Raw genomic sequence first — 18,626 nt, forward strand, 5'->3', positions numbered from 1 at the left:
AGTTTTTTTTTTAATATTATTTACAGTTTAACCTTGATAAAAAAGTGATATTATATATTATATTATATTAAAAAATATATAAATATTATATATGTGTGCGTGATACAGATATCTAAATATTTGTGTACATCAAATTTTACTTGGCTTAGATTTTGAATAGTGTTTGATAATATTCGTATTTTATTAGTTAAATATCTAAAAACCCCTACTATTTAAATATATAATTATAATAATTATTATTATTATCCAAATCTCATTACACACACACACACAGAAATGTATAATAACAAGGTTGAAAAGCAAACTAAATAGAGAAGTAACATGGAAAATACCTGTGTATCATTTTAGAATCCAGGTTTCCAGGCTTTGGTGCTGGTGTTAGGGATATAAATGAATAAACTTAGCTGTGTAAGAGTTTAGTTTAAACTAATTTGTTAGGATATAATTGGTTGAATTGGACCTGTAAGCACTTTTTTTTAAAAAAAAAAAAAACTTGAAAATAAGCTTGTCTATGAGCTTGTAAAAATGTTAAAGAAAAAGCAATCTGTTTAAACTTTTATAAAATAAACTTGTTTGTTAGAATAAGAGATATGTAATAAACTTGTAAAAAATCTGTCATTCGTAATGAAATCGTCCATTATAATGTTTTTTAAGTAGAATCTCCTCATCTAGAAATTCAGTGATCCTTTTACACGTAGGACACCTCATAATAGATTTTTATTATATTTGTGTGAGGTATGTCATCAAGGATCTCATTACTAAGATTTTCAATAATAGTTTACAATATCTAATCACTAAAAATTATTAAGCTTTGATATTAACTAACACAGCAATGAGTAAAAGGTAATGACATTTGTTAAAAGTCAAAACTTTTAAGGACAAGATCATTTATTTGAAACACCTAAAATATTTATTTTTTATTTATTAAAGTTTTACTTGCCATGAAAATTATTATAACCCTTTATATATAAAAAAATAAAATCTTATTAATAAAATATTTATTAATAAAACACTAAAAATATTAAACCAAAACAGCATAAAAATAGCTAACCATAAAAAAGAGCTCTAATATCTACTAATGTAGCCATGAATAAAAGATAATGAAATTTGTCAAAAGTTAAAACTTTTAAGTAACCAGAATCACTTATTTGAAACACAAAAAATATTTATTTTTTAATTCATTAAAGTCTTACTTGTTAAAAAAGTTATTAAAAACATAATTATTAAACATGACTCGGAGATTAATCCGAGTAAAGAGTCAGGTCTCGGGTTATATGGGCTAACTTGAATCAACTCGAAAAATTTATAATTTTTTTTAAAAAGTTTTAATATTTCACATAAAAAAATTAAGAAATAATTCATATAAATATAGACTATACATGTTGTAGAACAATGAAGTTTAAAATATTATTTCAAAATGTTTTTATTTATGTTGAAAAAATATTATGTTATCCTTTTAAGTTGAAGTATTAAACCAAAAAGGTTTTTTATCTCAATATTGAAAAAATATAATTTTTTTTCTTATGAATATATAGTATATATACTAAAAGATTTCAAATTTCATATTGAAAAAATAATTTTTTTGTGAACATAGAAATACTAGTAACAAAAGGGTAAAAAAAAAAATCTAAACTATTTGAAAAATAAAGGGTTCCATAATAATAATTAAAGAAAATATTTATTTATTCAAAAGTACCTTGCATCTTAATTAAATACATTTAATGAAATAAAAAAAATAAAAAAATATGTATCACACGAAGTTTATAAAATACAAATATTTATTTAAAAATCTAGAAATATACTATTTTTGCAAATAAAATTATGATATTAAATTTTAAAAATTAGTTTTAAGAAAACAGCATGAAATCACATCAACCATTTTATTTATCAACATTGTACCCATTTTTATCACCAATCCATCGAATTCGAAAACAAAAGGTAATTTTGCCAACAAGAAAAGTGAAAAACAACCCTCTTTCATATTAAAAAAGAAAAGACAGTAAAACTGCAAGACTGAAAAAAAAACAAAATAAAAAATGCTAGTATTAACGGACAAAAATCCCCAAAACCCTTCCCACTTAAAAACACCTATCCATTTCTCACGCTTCCCTCCTCACTCATTTCCTTCTTATCCTCCAAACATGGCCGGCGATAACTCAGCAGACGAAACCACCGACTCACCCGACCCGAACCCTCAAGAAGACCCAAATGCTGATACCAACAAAGACAACAACCTCTCTTTTTCCTCGTACTCCGACTCCGACTCCGACTCCGACTCCGACTATGACTACGACTACGACTACACTCAATCCTCCACCAACCAAGAGGACGGCGTTGTCACCTACACTAGACCGGGAGATGAAATCCCAGAATCGGAAAACACACCGGAGAAAAACACTGCGCGGTTTGCGGAGGTCTTGGAGAGCAAAAGGATGAAGAGGATGAAAGAAGAAGAAGACAGAAACTATGTTTTTTACGAGGATTTGTTTGATTTTCCAAGGGACAAAGAGAATTGGAGGGAAGAGGATTTGAAGGAGCTGTGGGCTGACCCTCCATGGGAATCTACGAAACCAGGGTGGGACCCAGTGTGGGCAGATGAGGAGGATTGGGATATTGTTAGGAAGATGAAAGAAGAAGGGAGAGACCCGCCTATTGCACCTTTTTACGTGCCTTATAGGAGGCCTTATCCGGTGATTCCTGATAATCATTATGATATCTCGAATCCGAAAGCTGTTATTGAAGAACTGGATAGGATTGAGGAGTTCTTGACTTGGGTTAGCTACATTTTCGAAGATGGTAGCTCGTAAGTGCTTGTGAAGCTTGCTCGTTGTTTTGTTTTTTGTTTTTTGGTTGTGTTTTGTTACATAGGTTTTTGTTCATTTTTGATAATTTGCTTTGTGGTTATAGCTGCGTTGGTGATATTGAGAGCAATTGGATGAATGGTTGGTGATTTTTGCCTAGTTTTTGGTGGGATTTGATCTTGTAATTTTTGTATAAATGCGTTAAAATCTGCGTTGGTGTTCTTAGAGGAATTGTATGCACGATTATTCCAGTTTTTTGGATGGGGTTTCGCGAGTCCATGTTCAATTCCTGTTGATTATTTTTGCTGCAAAGAAAACGTAGTATGTTGTTTCGTGTACTGCTTTGTTGCGCGTGGTTTATAATTCTTCATTCAATTTAAGTTGTTAAAGGTGATACAACCACGGTATGCTTGCTAGCTTGCAATGAAATTACACACCACAAAACATTCCCTTAGTTTTGAGATGATTTCAATGGGTGATAATCAGATGATTCTGTTTGTTTTTCGATTTTGAACTCTTCATTTGTTTGTCTAGTAGCTTAGGGTGTGGGTGTGACTAATGGACTGGATTTTATTTATCACAATTATAATTTATGAGGTTAATAGAATATGCCTTTAATTGCTCATGTACAGTCTGGTCTGAATGTATATTTGATCCTTTCTATGATCTCTCCATCCTAGTTCATCACATGAGAATTCTTTTCACCTGCTTGTTGTATCGTGTTTTGGATTTGTAAAGGTATGAAGGCACTGTTTGGGATGACTTGGCACATGGCAAGGGTGTTTATGTTGCTGAACAGGGACTTGTCAGGTTTGTACACTGTCTATCTTAAAAGTTGCACTTGCACTTATATTTATCCATTGAAAGTTAACAGAAAAGTGACACAATTTGATGTACGCTGTCATCAAGAAAATAGAAGTGCTGATGCACTGCGATTATAGTTCTCTAGCTAGTACATGGCATGTTGTTATTGAATATCCAATATCCAATATAATTTAAACTAGCGTGTGAGTGTCCGAGATTTATGCCTGCATTAAAAGTACTTTTTTAGAAACTAAGAACTTGGAGTTATGAAAAACAAAGGAAAGAAAAAGGAACACGTTGCAGATAATTATTTGACTTCATCCTAGTCTTTGAATGATCATTGTGATTTAGCAACCTTGAAAAAAAGAGGAAATAATGTTGTATGGTAGATGTATATAGGAAGCTTCTCCATAGCTGAAGAAACCGCTACATGATGTGCAAAGACTGTATTTAGGCTCCTTGGATGCAATTTAGTAATGAAAATACATGTTTTTTCAGCACTCTCCCCCCTCCCTCCCTCTTTGTTTTTTGTCATAGTAAAGTCAGAAAAACTCCAAGCTTACCAAACAGTCAATTTTTCATATGCTGTTAGAGAGCTAGGCACTTTCACAGCCCCTGCTTGTCTAGATTTTGATGTGTATCAGGCTCCATAAATTTGTAGTTGATGCTTCAAACCAGGATAGAAACACTTTAAAGCTCTATCTATCTATCCATCAAAGAATTTGCTTGCCCTATTAGCAATGCGCCTTCTACTCAAGACTTTTATGTTATTCCCTTACTGTAGGTATGAAGGTGAGTGGCTCCGGAACAACATGGAAGGGCACGGAGTGGTAGAAGTTGATATACCTGATATAGAACCTATACCAGGTTCCAAGTATGTTCACAATCCATGTCTCTTCATAATCATAGTATGATTAATGTGTGATCTTTTTCCAAACAGAATAAATAACTTGAGTTGGTTATGACTATCTTTTCAGGCTTGAAGAAAAGATGCGCGCTGAGGGAAGAATTATATCTAGAGATTTTATGTCCCCAGAGGACAGGAAATGGCTGGAGATGGATATTGAAGATAGCATGCGTCTGGCTGGAGGGCAGTATGAAATACCTTTTTACGAGAATGATGAGTGGATTAGACAATTTGGGGAAAAACCGTAAGTTCTTTGTATTCAGCTGTGAGTTATTTTTGTTTTCTGTTATTGTTTGATTGGTTCACATCTTTTGCCTAACTTTTTATGTTTTTCAAATCTTCAACCTATCTTAATGTCAATCCCATTGCTTGCTTAAGTGCCTGGTCTCTTCCCTTTATCTGAGGGTCAATGAGTTGGGCATGCTACTTTGGTTTGAACTTGAGATCACCTGCGTTGCATCCTTTCAAAGTTATCCTTTAAAATGTAGTTGGAAGCTGTTGCACACTTAGTCTTAGTAAGAGCAGGAAATTGTAGACAGGCCTGCTGTTTTAAGGTGAAGATGCTTCTCTATTTCCATTTTCCACACACACATTTGGTGTTTGTGGTACCATTGCCATGACCCATAAAATCCCAAAGAGGTGAACAAAACCAGAGCTGAATTTCAAGGTCACAATGACAGCATTGGAGCATGTGTTGACTAACTCCTCGGGCATACCTCCCATCTTACAAGGATCCAACAGAAGGCAATGAGTCAAGGATTCTGCTCACCAAGCTGCTAGAAGTGATGGCCCTATAATCCAATGACCCCCAAAAAACTGAAAAGATAAGAGACAATCTGATAAGCAACTAGGCAATCAATGGAGTAATAGATGATCATCAATTAACCATCCTTTTGATGCCAAGTGATATACTTTTTTGTTTTTTTTGGTGTCAGTATGAACGATCTTTATCTATACAATTATCTTGTCTAAAGATAAAAGAAGTGCTACTGTATTGTATGAATCTTTTGGTTTTTTCTCATAGAAGACATGAATTTTTATTTTGGTGAATGCCTGTTTCATTGATAATTAATTAATGTTGATAGTGTTTCTATGTCAGGGAGAAAGGTCGGTACCGTTATGCTGGTGAATGGAAGCATGGCAGGATGCATGGTTGCGGTGTCTATGAAGTCAACGAGCGCACCATATTTGTAGGTTCATGAAATATTAAAACCATATTTCAGAACTTGGCATGTATATAATTTTAATGCCAATCTTTTGAAGGGTCAACACAAACTTGAAATAATATCTGAATCCAATTTTTCTCTGTTAGTGCTCCATATCATAAGAGAGTTGATATTTCAAGTAACAAGTGGCATAGTTGGAAATGATTATTTAAGACTTGAAATTAAATCAAACCAATTAGCTTGAAAGCATGCACTGTGGTGATAGAAATGTCATGAACACAGATATGCACAACCAATAAATTTGATTTGTGTAATTGGTCTGCTCTTTTTTTTTTGTGTTTTACAACTCTTAATATTTCAGTAAAATTTCCACTCCTGGTAAAGTGTCATAGTAACTATTGCTTGGTCACTTGTTGCCTGGGTGGAAGCCATGGGTGTAACCACAAAGCTGCAGGTGGAGTCTTGAAAGCAATTATTTCATGCATATATGTTGAAGGATATACTGCCTCCAAACCTTCCTTCCCAGCACTGCACTGTGGCAGGACCATAACTGGATAATGGCTTTTTTGTTTTTTCCATTTTAGTTTCATAAAAGAGTGACCCCCTATTTTTGGTGTACATACAGGGTAGGTTCTACTTTGGAGAGTTCGTAGAGGATGCTACTGATTGTGATGAAGACATTTCTGCGGTATGTTATCACTTTCTTTTAAAGGTTAAACTTTTCTAAGATATTTCTCTTACAAAAAGGTCTTACAGGTGCACGCAGGAATAGCTGAAGTAGCTGCTGCAAAGGCTAGGATGTTTGTCAATAAACCAGATGGAAGTATGTCTTTTTTACTCCAAATATTGCTTTTAATGGAGAGTAGCAATAGAGTTACGGAATAGTAGCAATTGAGTTTCAAAGTAATGCATCAACTGGGGCTGGAAAGTCAGGGTTTGACTTTTTTGTTATGTGGTGATAATCAATAACTGATGAAATATAATATCCATTTTGTGTAATCACGTAGATTATAATCTACAAATTGACGGGCAACACAACCTTGGTCATTGATTTAGAGATGCACATATGCTGGCTGACCAAGGTATATGCTGTCATATCTCTCAAAAATATTATCACCATGGCTACAAAGTCTTCTTGTTAGATGTTGCTGGTTAAATGTTCTTTGGAGACAGGATTCAAGCATTCAAACTAAGCATCATAACATCAAACATGTTGAAGCATGGGAATTGGGAATGCAGGATATAGCATTGGGTTTCAGCCTGCTTGATTGAATGCTTAAGCTTTTGTTCATCTTTTAGACATCCATGTTTTCCCTCACTGAATTATGACAATTTATGCCTCTAATCCCAACTGTCACTAGATTTATAACTGCTAACTTGCACATTTGCAGATCCAATTTTCTATTGTAGAATTCTTCCATAATGTATTGATCTTTCATTTATTCTTCTTTTGGTATTATGTTTGCTCGCAGTGGTTAGGGAAGCGTTTGGTCCATATAGTGATCCTCAACATCCCTATTTCTACGAGGAAGAAGATGCGTGGATGGCGCCAGGCTTCATCAACCAGTTCTACGAAGTAAGTTACTTTGTTAACCTGCTTTTAGACTTATTTTAAGGCCATGGAGAGGATGAGAACAAATGTGCTTGTTTGGCAGGTACCTGATTATTGGAAAAGATATGCACATGAGGTAGATCAAGAAAGGGAGATGTGGTTAAATTCCTTTTATAAAGCTCCACTGAGATTGCCCATGCCTGCTGAGCTTTCATACTGGTGGGAGAATGGTATCATCTCTCTCTCTCTCTCTCTCTCTAATCCTTGCAAGAAATTTTGCTTTTGGCTAGTTGTATGGATAGGTGTTCAACTTCATGATACATGCCTTTTCATCAGGTCATTAAGAGTTTTCGTCTTCTTGTTTATATGCTTCTCTTCTTCAAAAAAACACGGCATTAATTTGCAAATGAAAATAATATTAAAATGTCTCACCTTTTGATGCCAAGATAAACTGTCTTGCACCATCATTTTGTTCTTTCTTGATCCAGGCATTTAGCTTGCATCTATGGAGCCAAAACCAGTTAATGAAGATAGTCCAATTAACTTGTTTTTAGGCTAGTTGCTAGTGCTTTCTTGGTTGAGTCCCAATGCTGCTTCTTTTTTTTTCTTTCTTTTTGTTTGGTGCTTACATTTTTACATTCGTTTGGACAGAGGAGACTCCTGAATTCATTGTTCTTGACAAGGAACCAGAACCTGATCCTGAAGATCCATCTAGGCGCATATATACTGAAGATCCTGTCATCTTACACACACCAACTGGACGAATAATTGATTGGGTTGAGGATGAGGAACATGGGGTTCGGTTATTTTGGCAGCCAGCTCTGAAAGATGGGGACGATTTTGATCCTGATAAAGTTCAGTTCCTACCTCTTGGTTTTGATGAGTTTTATGGAAAAGAGGAGGTGATAAAGAAGGAAAACATATGGCAGCGACTTCTAAAAAGAGCTGATGATGTGTGCAAGCTGGTGCATGGTAAGCTAGAGAAATGGACTGAAGAGAAGAAGAAAGCTAGTGAGATAAAAATACAGCTGTATGAAAAGGAACTTGAGTTGATAGAAGCTGAATTGTGTTTAGAGGAGACCATGGAAGACTTGGACGAGGAGCTGAAGATGAGAGAAAAAGAGGAGGAAGAGAAGGTTGAAATTGGTTTGCAGGGGGAAGAAAATACCTTTGTGTCAGCCCAACAGGAGGAGAAACCTCTAGCTAAAGATGAAGAGGAAGAGGAGGAGGAGGAGGGAGGAGGACGAGGAGAGGACGAGGAGGATGTTACACCATCAAGTTTTGGTTCTGTGACCCAAGATGAGGACCCAAGAAAGAATGACCAGAAAGGAAACAGACCTGCAGGAGCTCCATTTTCTGCATCATCGCTGTCATTGGCTTCCTGTAGTCTTCTTTCAACAGTAAGTTCAAAACTCCATGAATTCTTTTCCATGTGCTTAGCAGTCAATCTGAATGTCCTCCAATGTTTAGATGAAAAGAAGCCGTAATATGAGAGGTTTGAAGAATATCTGCTTTCTGATGCCTTACATTTGATTAGAAGGAAAATGTCTGCAATGCCGTTTATTTCTTTTTTTTTCAAGTTACCTGACTGGTCCTGATGCATCACGCAATCCTCTAAATATCCAAACCAAGATTTTCTTTCACTTTTCTATGTAAAACGGTCACAAAGTATTTGTTGAATCTCAAACACCGTTTGTTTGGAATAAATTTGTCAAGGGTTAGAAAAAAGAAAATAAATTGGTCAAGGGTTAGGGAAAAAAAAAACGCCTATGATGTATCAATTCATCCAAATCAGATGGATTGAAAAATGTAAGCTTGAAAGGTAGGATTGATCCTTCTTTCCTTCCTGGGGAGTATATCTATCCAACCAGAAAAGGTGGTCTTTTCCTCCCTCTTCATCTATCCATCTCGTTTAGCACCCAAGTAAATGGGTTATGAGATTTGCTGTTCATCAACTTCTGGAATATTGATTGGATTCCTCTGGGAGATGTATTTTTGTTGGACAATGCAAGCTGTTTGGTTTAGGCTAGAGTGGTTTGATGTTCAGTTCTGTGGATGCTTAGTTTTATTCTCCCATCAGGAGATGACTTGTGTTTTAGATGGGCTTGCATGCAGTTATATGGATGTTCTTTTCTTTGCGAGGACTTAATTTTGTATCCCCCCCTTCTGATCTGTTGACCGTTTCCCATACCTTTTCCACTGGCTTGACTTGATTTTCTCATTCGGCTGGTTTGCAGGTTCCCTCTAGGCTACAGCAATCGTTTTTAACATGGAAGAAAAGATTGCCGCAGAAGGCAACTCCTTCCCTTTGTGTGGAGAGCCCTAATGACCTCTCTGGAATGGTTAATTCAGTCAGTTTCCCCCCAGTCCATGGTCAAAAGGGAAGGTTGAGAGCTGAACGTTGTGCAGATCAGAGGATTCAAGCTACAAACCATTCCATCGGAAAGATGTCTCGGTTACATTCCTTATCACGAATTCTATCCCATCCTTCAGCTTCTGTTAATAATCCCAGAGAAAATCTAAGAAAGCCAAGAAAACAGAGGCATCCTTGGTTGCATGCAGCACCAGAGAGAGATTCAGACAGCATATTGTCATTGCACACACAATTGTATTATTTAGAATCATATACTAATACAATTAAGTATGAGTCTCTTCCTCTCTTAAATTAGATAGGAATTCCATGATATTGCAAGATGGCCAATTTTGTAGAGACCACATTTCAATTTTTTGGCAAAATGTCTGTATGTACTCTGTATTTTGCTTTCCTTCGGATAAGGTGATAGAACATATGAGAATGCAAATTGTTGGAACTTGGAAGTTTGGATGTTTCTTGCCATATAACTGTGCCTACTTTTGGATTTCCGTGGCTGCCGTGAAACCCCAGGGCCTCTTTCACGAATGTTCTTTCGATGCAAGTATTGGTAAATAATGCTTCACGAAACGTTTCTTATCAGTATCAGTTGTTGAGCCCCAAGATGAAGGCGTTGCTGTCAAAATGGGCTGGTGTGTTTTTACCTTTCGTTTTTTAGCAGTAGGATCCAACCACTAAAAGTAGATTGATTATTCCCGCCCCCACCTATCTTCAACGGAATGTTGAAAGCTGCCTCAAGTCAGCAGCGGCTGCCTATGGAGACAGACGGAATATCAGCAATTACTGAGATCTCAAGAGTTCCTATTGATGGTGAAGGCCATGAATCTCAAATCTTGCCATCTCTAGGTCAATCAATCAACTCAGATCCATCCCAAAACATCGTTCGGACAAAATATAAAAATTAAATTTTTAGAGTTGATCCAGCCGAGAGTCTTCTCTAAGTTTGGTATGGCCATAATTGTATTATGGATTGACAACATGTTGAGTTAACATACTATAAATTAACTCGTTAAAATACTTGAATTTGATCAAGTCATCTCTTAACATGTTTAAAAATAAACCAACTCGGATTAATTTCAAGACAATGACTCATAATATAAGAGTTTTACCCTTTCTGACTATTAGAGTTAACTGTATAGCATTTGACAAAATAAAATAAAAACAAAGAAATTATATGTATATTTTGTTGTAGAAAAAAATATTTAAACAAAAATTCAATTATTCGTCCGCGAGTAGAGTTCCTCTAAAAGGATAAGGATAAGAATGATGGGCATAGCATGTATCCTATAACACTAACTAAACACAATCACACTTATCTATTTGGATAAATTGTATTAAGTATATTACTTTTCTCCAAAAATTTTATTTTCAAGCTCTTTATTATAATAAATATCTACCCCAACTAGGTTCTGAATTTCCTTATTTTTTTTTTTAATTTTGTTTATTATCACATGCTATCCAATGGAAATTCACTAACACTTTTCTTGTTTTTTTTTTTTTTTTCCTTACAAATAAAATATAGACCAAGTATTTCTAAAGCAAGAGGCAGTATTCTCTGGGACCATGATTCAATTTTGCATGCCCTACCAAATTGGCAAATTGTTCACTACAAGACTACTCTTAAAGGTGGGGACCAAAGCCTAATTATAGTGACCGTGGCTCACATTGATTGAATTCAATTTGGCCATCTTAATTCTCTGTGAAATACTATGGTGTCAAGGTCTTGATGGCAGCTGCGCTGTTGACTAGTTGAAGCATCCAAAACCCACCTATGAATTTATCAGAACCATGTCCATCTTGAAGCTTAGGATTCTAAAGAACTTCTCATCCATGCTGAGGCAAAACTAAGGTGCTAGTGATCATGCAACTGGTCTCAAGGATAACTACGTAGGAGGAAGGAAACTTTAAGGTTGTCATTTTCAGTTTGGAAAATGAGTACGTATAAGATTGTTAGAGAATAATATAAATCATATCTTAAAATTTTATTTAACAGTTTAAGTTATTGAGTTCAGATAATTTTTTTGATATGGTATCAGATATTTTCATGACCATGCGATTACAAGTTTGAATTTCACCATCTTTATTTATTTGAAAAAAATTAAGTACAAGACAATATGAGTCTATGTAAGTTTTAAGCTCAAATAAATTTTTACTTAAGAGAGTGTATTAAAAAATAATATAAATTATATTTTGAAACTTTACCTAATAACTTAAACTATTGAGTTCCGATGGTTCTTCCACAAAAATCTCACCCTTTTATTACATATTTGTGTATAAATAATAAGAAATTATTAGCTATTGAAATCTTCTGTGATCGCCAATTATTATCCACTTGTTTGTTTGTTTCTTAGATTTATTGAAATCGAATCCTTTCTAAATGAGCTACGTACTATTGGGATTCAACTATTAGAATTTTCTGTCTTATGGACCTGCTGTTTTCGTGTTCTTGTGCTTACCTTGAACCCTTTTATGCCCACAATCAAGCATGATCTGGATCGTAAGCAGACGTAAGATTAGACCTCTGTCCTCCTATCTATCCTTTCCAGTCTCAACAAATGTGTGGCCTTTGTTTACCCCCCCAAAACTCAGATGCCAGCCTGGGAATATTGCCTCCCCTAGATGATAATAATAATAACAATAATACTAGAGAAACTATTTCCCAAATAATAATAATAATAATAAAAAGAAGAAGAATAATAATATACACCAAGTTAAGTGTTCCTTTGGGGTGGGAGAGCCATCAGTGTTAGCGCAGTCAAATATGATTTGAAGACCATAAATTATTGATAATAAACCCATGTGACAAAACCATGAATAAATTTAAATTAATTACGAATGACATGGAGAAGTTTAGTGGAATTGGTAATGTTTTGTGTGATGTATTCTAAATAGTATTTGGAGACTTTCTAGATATATAGGTATAAAAAGATTGAATAGTGGAGATATAAATGATATATTTTCATGTATCTTTGGTTATGAAAGTATAAAAATCTATTTTAAAATCATTTTAAATAAAGATTCATTCCTTGGGTCAAATATATTTTTGTTATTTTTGTGTGTTTGTATATATTTATTAAAATACTATACTCAAACGCAACGCCACCGTAGAGTTTAGCATGCCCAGATACTCTTCATATAAATAGCCTGGATTGATTTTAAATAAAGTATAATTAGCATATAGTTCATTCGAAAAGTTAGATGTGTACACGCGTGTGCTAAATATTGCGTGGAAGAAATACTCATGAATATACTAATTTAAATGCAAACGATTTGTTTAGAATCTGATCATGAAATAACTCTTACTGATCATATACATCAAAAACGTAACAACTCGAAAATAACTTAATCATTAAATAAATACACAGATGCAATTCTTGTTGATACTCGGAAGAAAATAAAGAAATCTTTGCTTGAATTAAAGATCAAGGCAAGACACTCCAAATCTTATTCTTTCTTTTCCTCGAGGCTATCCTGCTTGATTTTATCCCAATCTATATGGGACGCTACAGTTTAGCTTCATGTCCATGTCAATATTCCACTTGATAATTGTATGATTTAAGACAATGGCTTAAAATTGCACGTAATGACCTGTTAGAATACATATATATATATATATATATATATATATATATATATATATATATATATATAGAATAGAATATGGATTGAGCTAGCAAAATATTCAATGCATGGAATCATTAGAATAAAAAAATCTATGAGATTCTGACTTCAATCCAACCTTATCCGAGTTATAAGCATTCTCTAAAATTACTGTTTATTTGAGATAGGAAAAAAAAAAAAACACATATCGGCACATTAACTTGAGCTCCTTCTAATCCACTTCAGTGTATGTATGCATGACTTGGGTTTAAAGCAGAGATAAGACTATTTATACATAGCTAATCAAGCCGATAATTAATCCAGTATAAATCATAGTTATTATTAAACTAAATGCAACTTATTTGAAGATATTCATGACCCGAATAATCCAACCACGCACGTTTGATTAATCGAATCAAAATTTACTTTCATATGATCTATAAATTAATATTATGGTATACATTTTTTTTAAAGGTGAAATTCTTGAAATAATTGGATTCTTAACAGAACATTTCCGCTCAAGATATAGATTTGTTTTAATGCCGAAAAGATTTTTTACAATGATAGCCAAAAGAAGACGAGTATTGGTCAAAACATTTTACTCTTAATTAGGTCTCAGTCAAACTGAATCCAACCCGTTGTCAAGACCAAAACGTTGGAGATGTTTTTCGCTAACTTCTTTTTCTTTTACTAAGAAAACCAAGGACGTAGGTTGCTGGAAACTTTGAATATCTCAAATAATGCGGCGGTCTGCTTTACTAAATTATTAGGAGTATTAAGTCTATTCCTACGATTATGTATAGACTCTACAATCTTGGGTACGTACCTCTTTGACACTTCTTTCTCATATACGGAAAATACCGAACTTTTCCCAAAAAAATAATTAAAAAACCAAGATAAAAGTAATGCTAGCTAGTTGCATAAAAAAATCTCCAAGATCAATTTTTGAAAAATATCATGCACGGGAATGAGATTTTCTTGGAAAAGAATCTTCTGATGATAAGATTAGCATTCAAAGGATACTGGCTAGTTTTATCGTATATTCTTTTTTTAATCCGAAAAACCTCACATGTGCAATCCCACTCGTAGATAATTAAGACAGAAGCTCCCTTAAAACGTGATTTTGATATTATCAGTGGTTTAATTGTAAAAAAAATTAATAATATGAAATATATATGATGTATCATGATTTGGTAATATTAAAAAAAAAAAAATTAGCAAGGAAGATTCCATTCCGTCAAGATATACTTTAATTTGGTTAATAAAGTTGGCATGAAACACCAAACATACACAAACTTTCTACTAATCTCAATAAATTCTCCTAATAATTAAGGAGATTTGTCCATATCCTTCGTTTTTTAGGTTTAAATCGCTGGGCAATTATTAATAAAAAAATATTAAATATACCACATCAATATAGAATATATGTTTTTAAAATTGCTCTGAGAGTGATTTATTTTTAAATAACATATAAACTAGTCAGAATATGTCATAATATTAAAGAACAACACAAATTTTCTACAAACCAAAATAATAAACACACAAATTTATCAAATTTCATGCTAGTTTAGAATCGTGGTTGAAATTGTATTTTTTTAAAAAATTAATTTTTTTATATTTTTAAATTATTTTAATATAAAAAATAAATTTTAAAAATAAAAAATATTATTTTAATATATTTTTAAAATTAAAAATATTTTAAAAAATAACACACAACTTTCATTTCATTTCATTTCTGTTTGGGAACGTGGTTGAAACCGCGTTCCCTCAAATTTCAAAAAAAAAATTGTTAATTTTTTTTTATGTTTTTAAATTTTTTTAATATGTTGATTTTAAAAATAATTTTTTAAAAATATAAAAAATATATATTATTTTAATATATTTCTAGATAAAAAAAACACTTTAAATCATAATTATATACACAACCTCACTTCTCAAGTACAAACTTCTCAAGTACAAACGTGATCATTAACGTAGACGCCTTCCTTTTAACAAGGTAATAAACAATCCCGACTGATTTTCAACGCAATTAACATAATAATTGATGCCATGACAAAATGCACAATCTCATATAGTTGATGTTAATGACAGGAAAACAAGCTACGAAATCAGCATCGATCCAATCCGGGAGGTTACGTGGGGTTCTCTAACCAATAGTCTATTTACACGTTCCAACATCCGCGTGCTGGAATTTCTCGTGGCCCAATCCCACCACGTGGTTGCGGGACCAGAAATGACCCACTCGATGCTTGACACGTGTCCAGGATGCAAATTGAAAATGGTATCACACTCCACCGTATTTATCTCGACGACGTCGATTTATAATTTGGGAGAGAAAAAAACATCATGCTAGCTCCTATATATTGTTGTATTGTCATTTCAGTTTTATGTCTTTATCTATCTCACCTCAAATATAATGAACAATAAATGATATTACCTTTAAATCCATTTATTGTTAATAAGGATTAAACATCTGTCTATTTACACATGTTCGCTAAGTGTTTTTATTAAAAATACCACAATAAACTTCAATATATTAAAATAGATAATTTTATCACCAAATAATTGTAAATCTTCATTTTATATGAATCAGTGAAGTGGTGAAAATTACTATAATATGATGGTAAAATTGTCTTTTAAAGTATACTAAAACTTATAATTTAATACAAGTCGAATGAAATACTTAACCAGTGGTTAGATGGAGACGCGACATTGTTCAATTTTCATCCTATTTGGAGTAAAATTGATAATAAAATAAAATATTTGGGACTCAAATGATAATAAAGTAATACACTGGGAAGTTAAAATTAAGTTTGCTCCTTTGTAAAATAGAGGATTTCAATGCTATTTCTGTGATTTTGATCTCGAAACTTCGAGGCAGTGCCTAACTGAGGAGGCAACTTTACTCTTACCCTGACTCACCACTAGTAATATCCACACGTGGGAAACATATGACCACGCACAACAGCCGCCCATTTTGAGCAATAGTTCTCTATCTGGCATCTCACCTTCTCTCCGACCACCACACAGAATCCGCAACAAAAACACCGCACGATCACCATCCACCTGTCAACCACAAATTTCAAAACCAACAGTTATACACCATCCCCACGCGCACTTCAACACGCATCAGTAAGAATTTCAAAAATTACCACACACGCGACACACGTCCTTAATTACCGGCAATTAGCAGTCAATAACACTCCTCTCTGACTGTTGATCGATTAAGTTAGACCGAAACCATCCGTTTTCTCTCCGCATCCGGTTATAGCAGATAGTTGAAAAGAAAATACGCGCTAGTTTCTTACCGTCCTCTCCGTATAAATAGGCAAGCGCTGGCAAGGCTTTTTAGCCAAGAATGTCCATCTCCTATAATTCGCTTCTCAATTGCCCCCTGGTTTCCATTTATTCACGGTCTTACATTACAGGTTATGATAGTAAACAGCTACCGGAAACCTGAGAGCCAACGCTCCTCTCCTGCTCTCGGTTTCCCTCGCCCGCGTTTCCTTCGCTACCGCCGTTTGAGGTAACCGGTGAAATAGAGTAACTGGAGGGAAAGAGATTTTTTATTGTATTTTTTTTTTATTTTTTAGTGTAATACCCTTACTGTCGCTTACAATTATGCCTCCAACACCAACAAAGGGTTACCGGAGAGGAGGAGGACAGGAACCGGAAAGAAACAGGAAAAATAGGTTAAATGAGAAAGCGTTGTCGTTTCACGGGAAGATACCGGCGGAAATGCCGGAGGCGAGGATTCGACGGCCGAAGACACTCCCGGACTTGCTGGCCGGAAAGAATTTGCCTGCTACAGTACCGGATGTGAGGCCGAAGTTAACGAAGGTTTTACTCAACGTGACTGTCCAAGGAAGCGTTGGTGCGGTGCAGGTTTTGATGTCTCTTGAATCCACCGTCGGCGAACTAATCGCCGCCGCTATCCAGCAGTACATGAAGGAAGGCCGCCGTTCGATCATTGCCAATGACTCCTCCAGATTCGACCTCCATTACTCGCAGTTTAGCTTGGAAAGTAAGATTAATCATCAACAAATCACGCTTTGATCTCTGTTAATTTTGAGAAGTGGACACGTGTAGGGCGGAGACTGATGGAAACCTTTGAAAATGTTTTTTCTTGGCAGGTCTGGATAGGGATGAGAAACTAATGGCGTTGGGTTCAAGAAACTTCTTTCTGTGTCCAAAAAAATCGGGGTTGGACGGTGCAAGCTGCAGTCGTGGTGGAGGATTGACAACGACGTCGTCTCCGTCATGCTCAAAAGAAGTTAAAGAGGAGGCTGCTAAAAGTGGGTTTCATCCTTGGCTCAAACTCATGGATTTCCTGCTGTGATTAATTAACCACCAGATGATGCCTGCTGGCTAATTAGTTATCAGAATTGCTATTATTAATAGTCTTTTTTAATGCAAATCGTGGGTGTAAAAATGGGTTTGGGGGGTTAATTAGGTATTAGACCGTTAGGTATATTTGTTAGGTCAAATTAGAGCAAGAGATTCTTGAATGCAGACGTGGAGTAGAAATGTGCAGTGGTGTTGTTTACCTATAAATTTTCCTCTCTATGTTTTTGTTGCTTTGAATCAACGGAGAAGTGAATGGAGGTTTGCACTTTTTTTTTTTTTTTTTTTTATCATTATTATTATTCTGATGATTTTATGGAAATTACCGAAATATTGAGCTTGTAGTTTTAAAATTTTCTTTTCTTTATTTATTTATGATTACAATGAGAGGAAACCTAAGAAATCATGATACATCATATTTCATATTGTTTTTTTTCTTACAAATAAATCACTGATAATATCCAAATCACTTGGATTGATGATTCGAAGACGGGGGATGCGAGGGTTTTAGTTTAGATCCACTTGGTGGTTAAGGAACTTGTTATTGTATTTTTCACTTTCCAGCCTTGGCTTTTAGGGTCATTATTTAAAAATATTTTATTAAATTTTTTTAATGCATCAGTCTAATCCATAAAATGTGAAGGGCATGGTTTGGATTGACACAAGTTTTTGTTTTTTCTATCCGAATTTAATTTAATTTTATAAGGTATTAAGCTCTAATTTATATTAAAAATATATTTTTTTATTGATGATTCATCTTTTTTATTTTTTTTATGTTTTTTTTTTCAAAATAGATGTAAGGAGTAACTAGCTACTAGTTACTCTCTAATTATCATAAATTTTGTTGAGTTTAAAGTTCTATAATAAAAAAAATTTATAATCATCGAATCATTGATTAACTAGTAACATACTATTAATAATTCATCATAATTTACTTTAAAGAAAGATAAAAAAATATATAAAATAATAATAATACATTCATATAGGATTTTTCTCTCATAATTGTCTCTTTATTTTCTTTTAAATAAGTTTTTATCAAAATAATTAACATAATATCACTAATTACAAGCATAAACATAGT

The 18,626-nt window shown here is 33.9% G+C and overlaps 2 protein-coding genes across 2 annotated transcripts; both read left to right on the top strand.

Moving 5' to 3' along the window:
• The first annotated feature begins 2,006 nt into the window (after positions 1-2,006).
• On the top strand, positions 2,007-10,047 carry LOC118045516 (protein TIC 100). Its single transcript, XM_035054177.2, has 11 exons — positions 2,007-2,803; positions 3,540-3,611; positions 4,390-4,479; positions 4,583-4,756; positions 5,612-5,702; positions 6,304-6,366; positions 6,435-6,501; positions 7,151-7,254; positions 7,334-7,460; positions 7,882-8,630; positions 9,468-10,047. The coding sequence occupies exons 1-11, from the start codon at positions 2,037-2,039 to the stop codon at positions 9,897-9,899; spliced, it is 2,736 nt and encodes a 911-aa protein (XP_034910068.1). The 5' UTR covers positions 2,007-2,036; the 3' UTR covers positions 9,900-10,047.
• A 6,491-nt stretch (positions 10,048-16,538) lies between these two features.
• Positions 16,539-17,829, top strand: LOC118045517 (uncharacterized). Its single transcript, XM_035054178.2, has 2 exons — positions 16,539-17,225; positions 17,335-17,829. The coding sequence occupies exons 1-2, from the start codon at positions 16,823-16,825 to the stop codon at positions 17,538-17,540; spliced, it is 609 nt and encodes a 202-aa protein (XP_034910069.1). The 5' UTR covers positions 16,539-16,822; the 3' UTR covers positions 17,541-17,829.
• The last annotated feature ends 797 nt before the right edge of the window (positions 17,830-18,626 follow it).

The sequence above is a fragment of the Populus alba genome, chromosome 9 (genome assembly GCF_005239225.2).
Source record: "Populus alba chromosome 9, ASM523922v2, whole genome shotgun sequence".
Lineage (NCBI taxonomy): Eukaryota > Viridiplantae > Streptophyta > Magnoliopsida > Malpighiales > Salicaceae > Populus > Populus alba.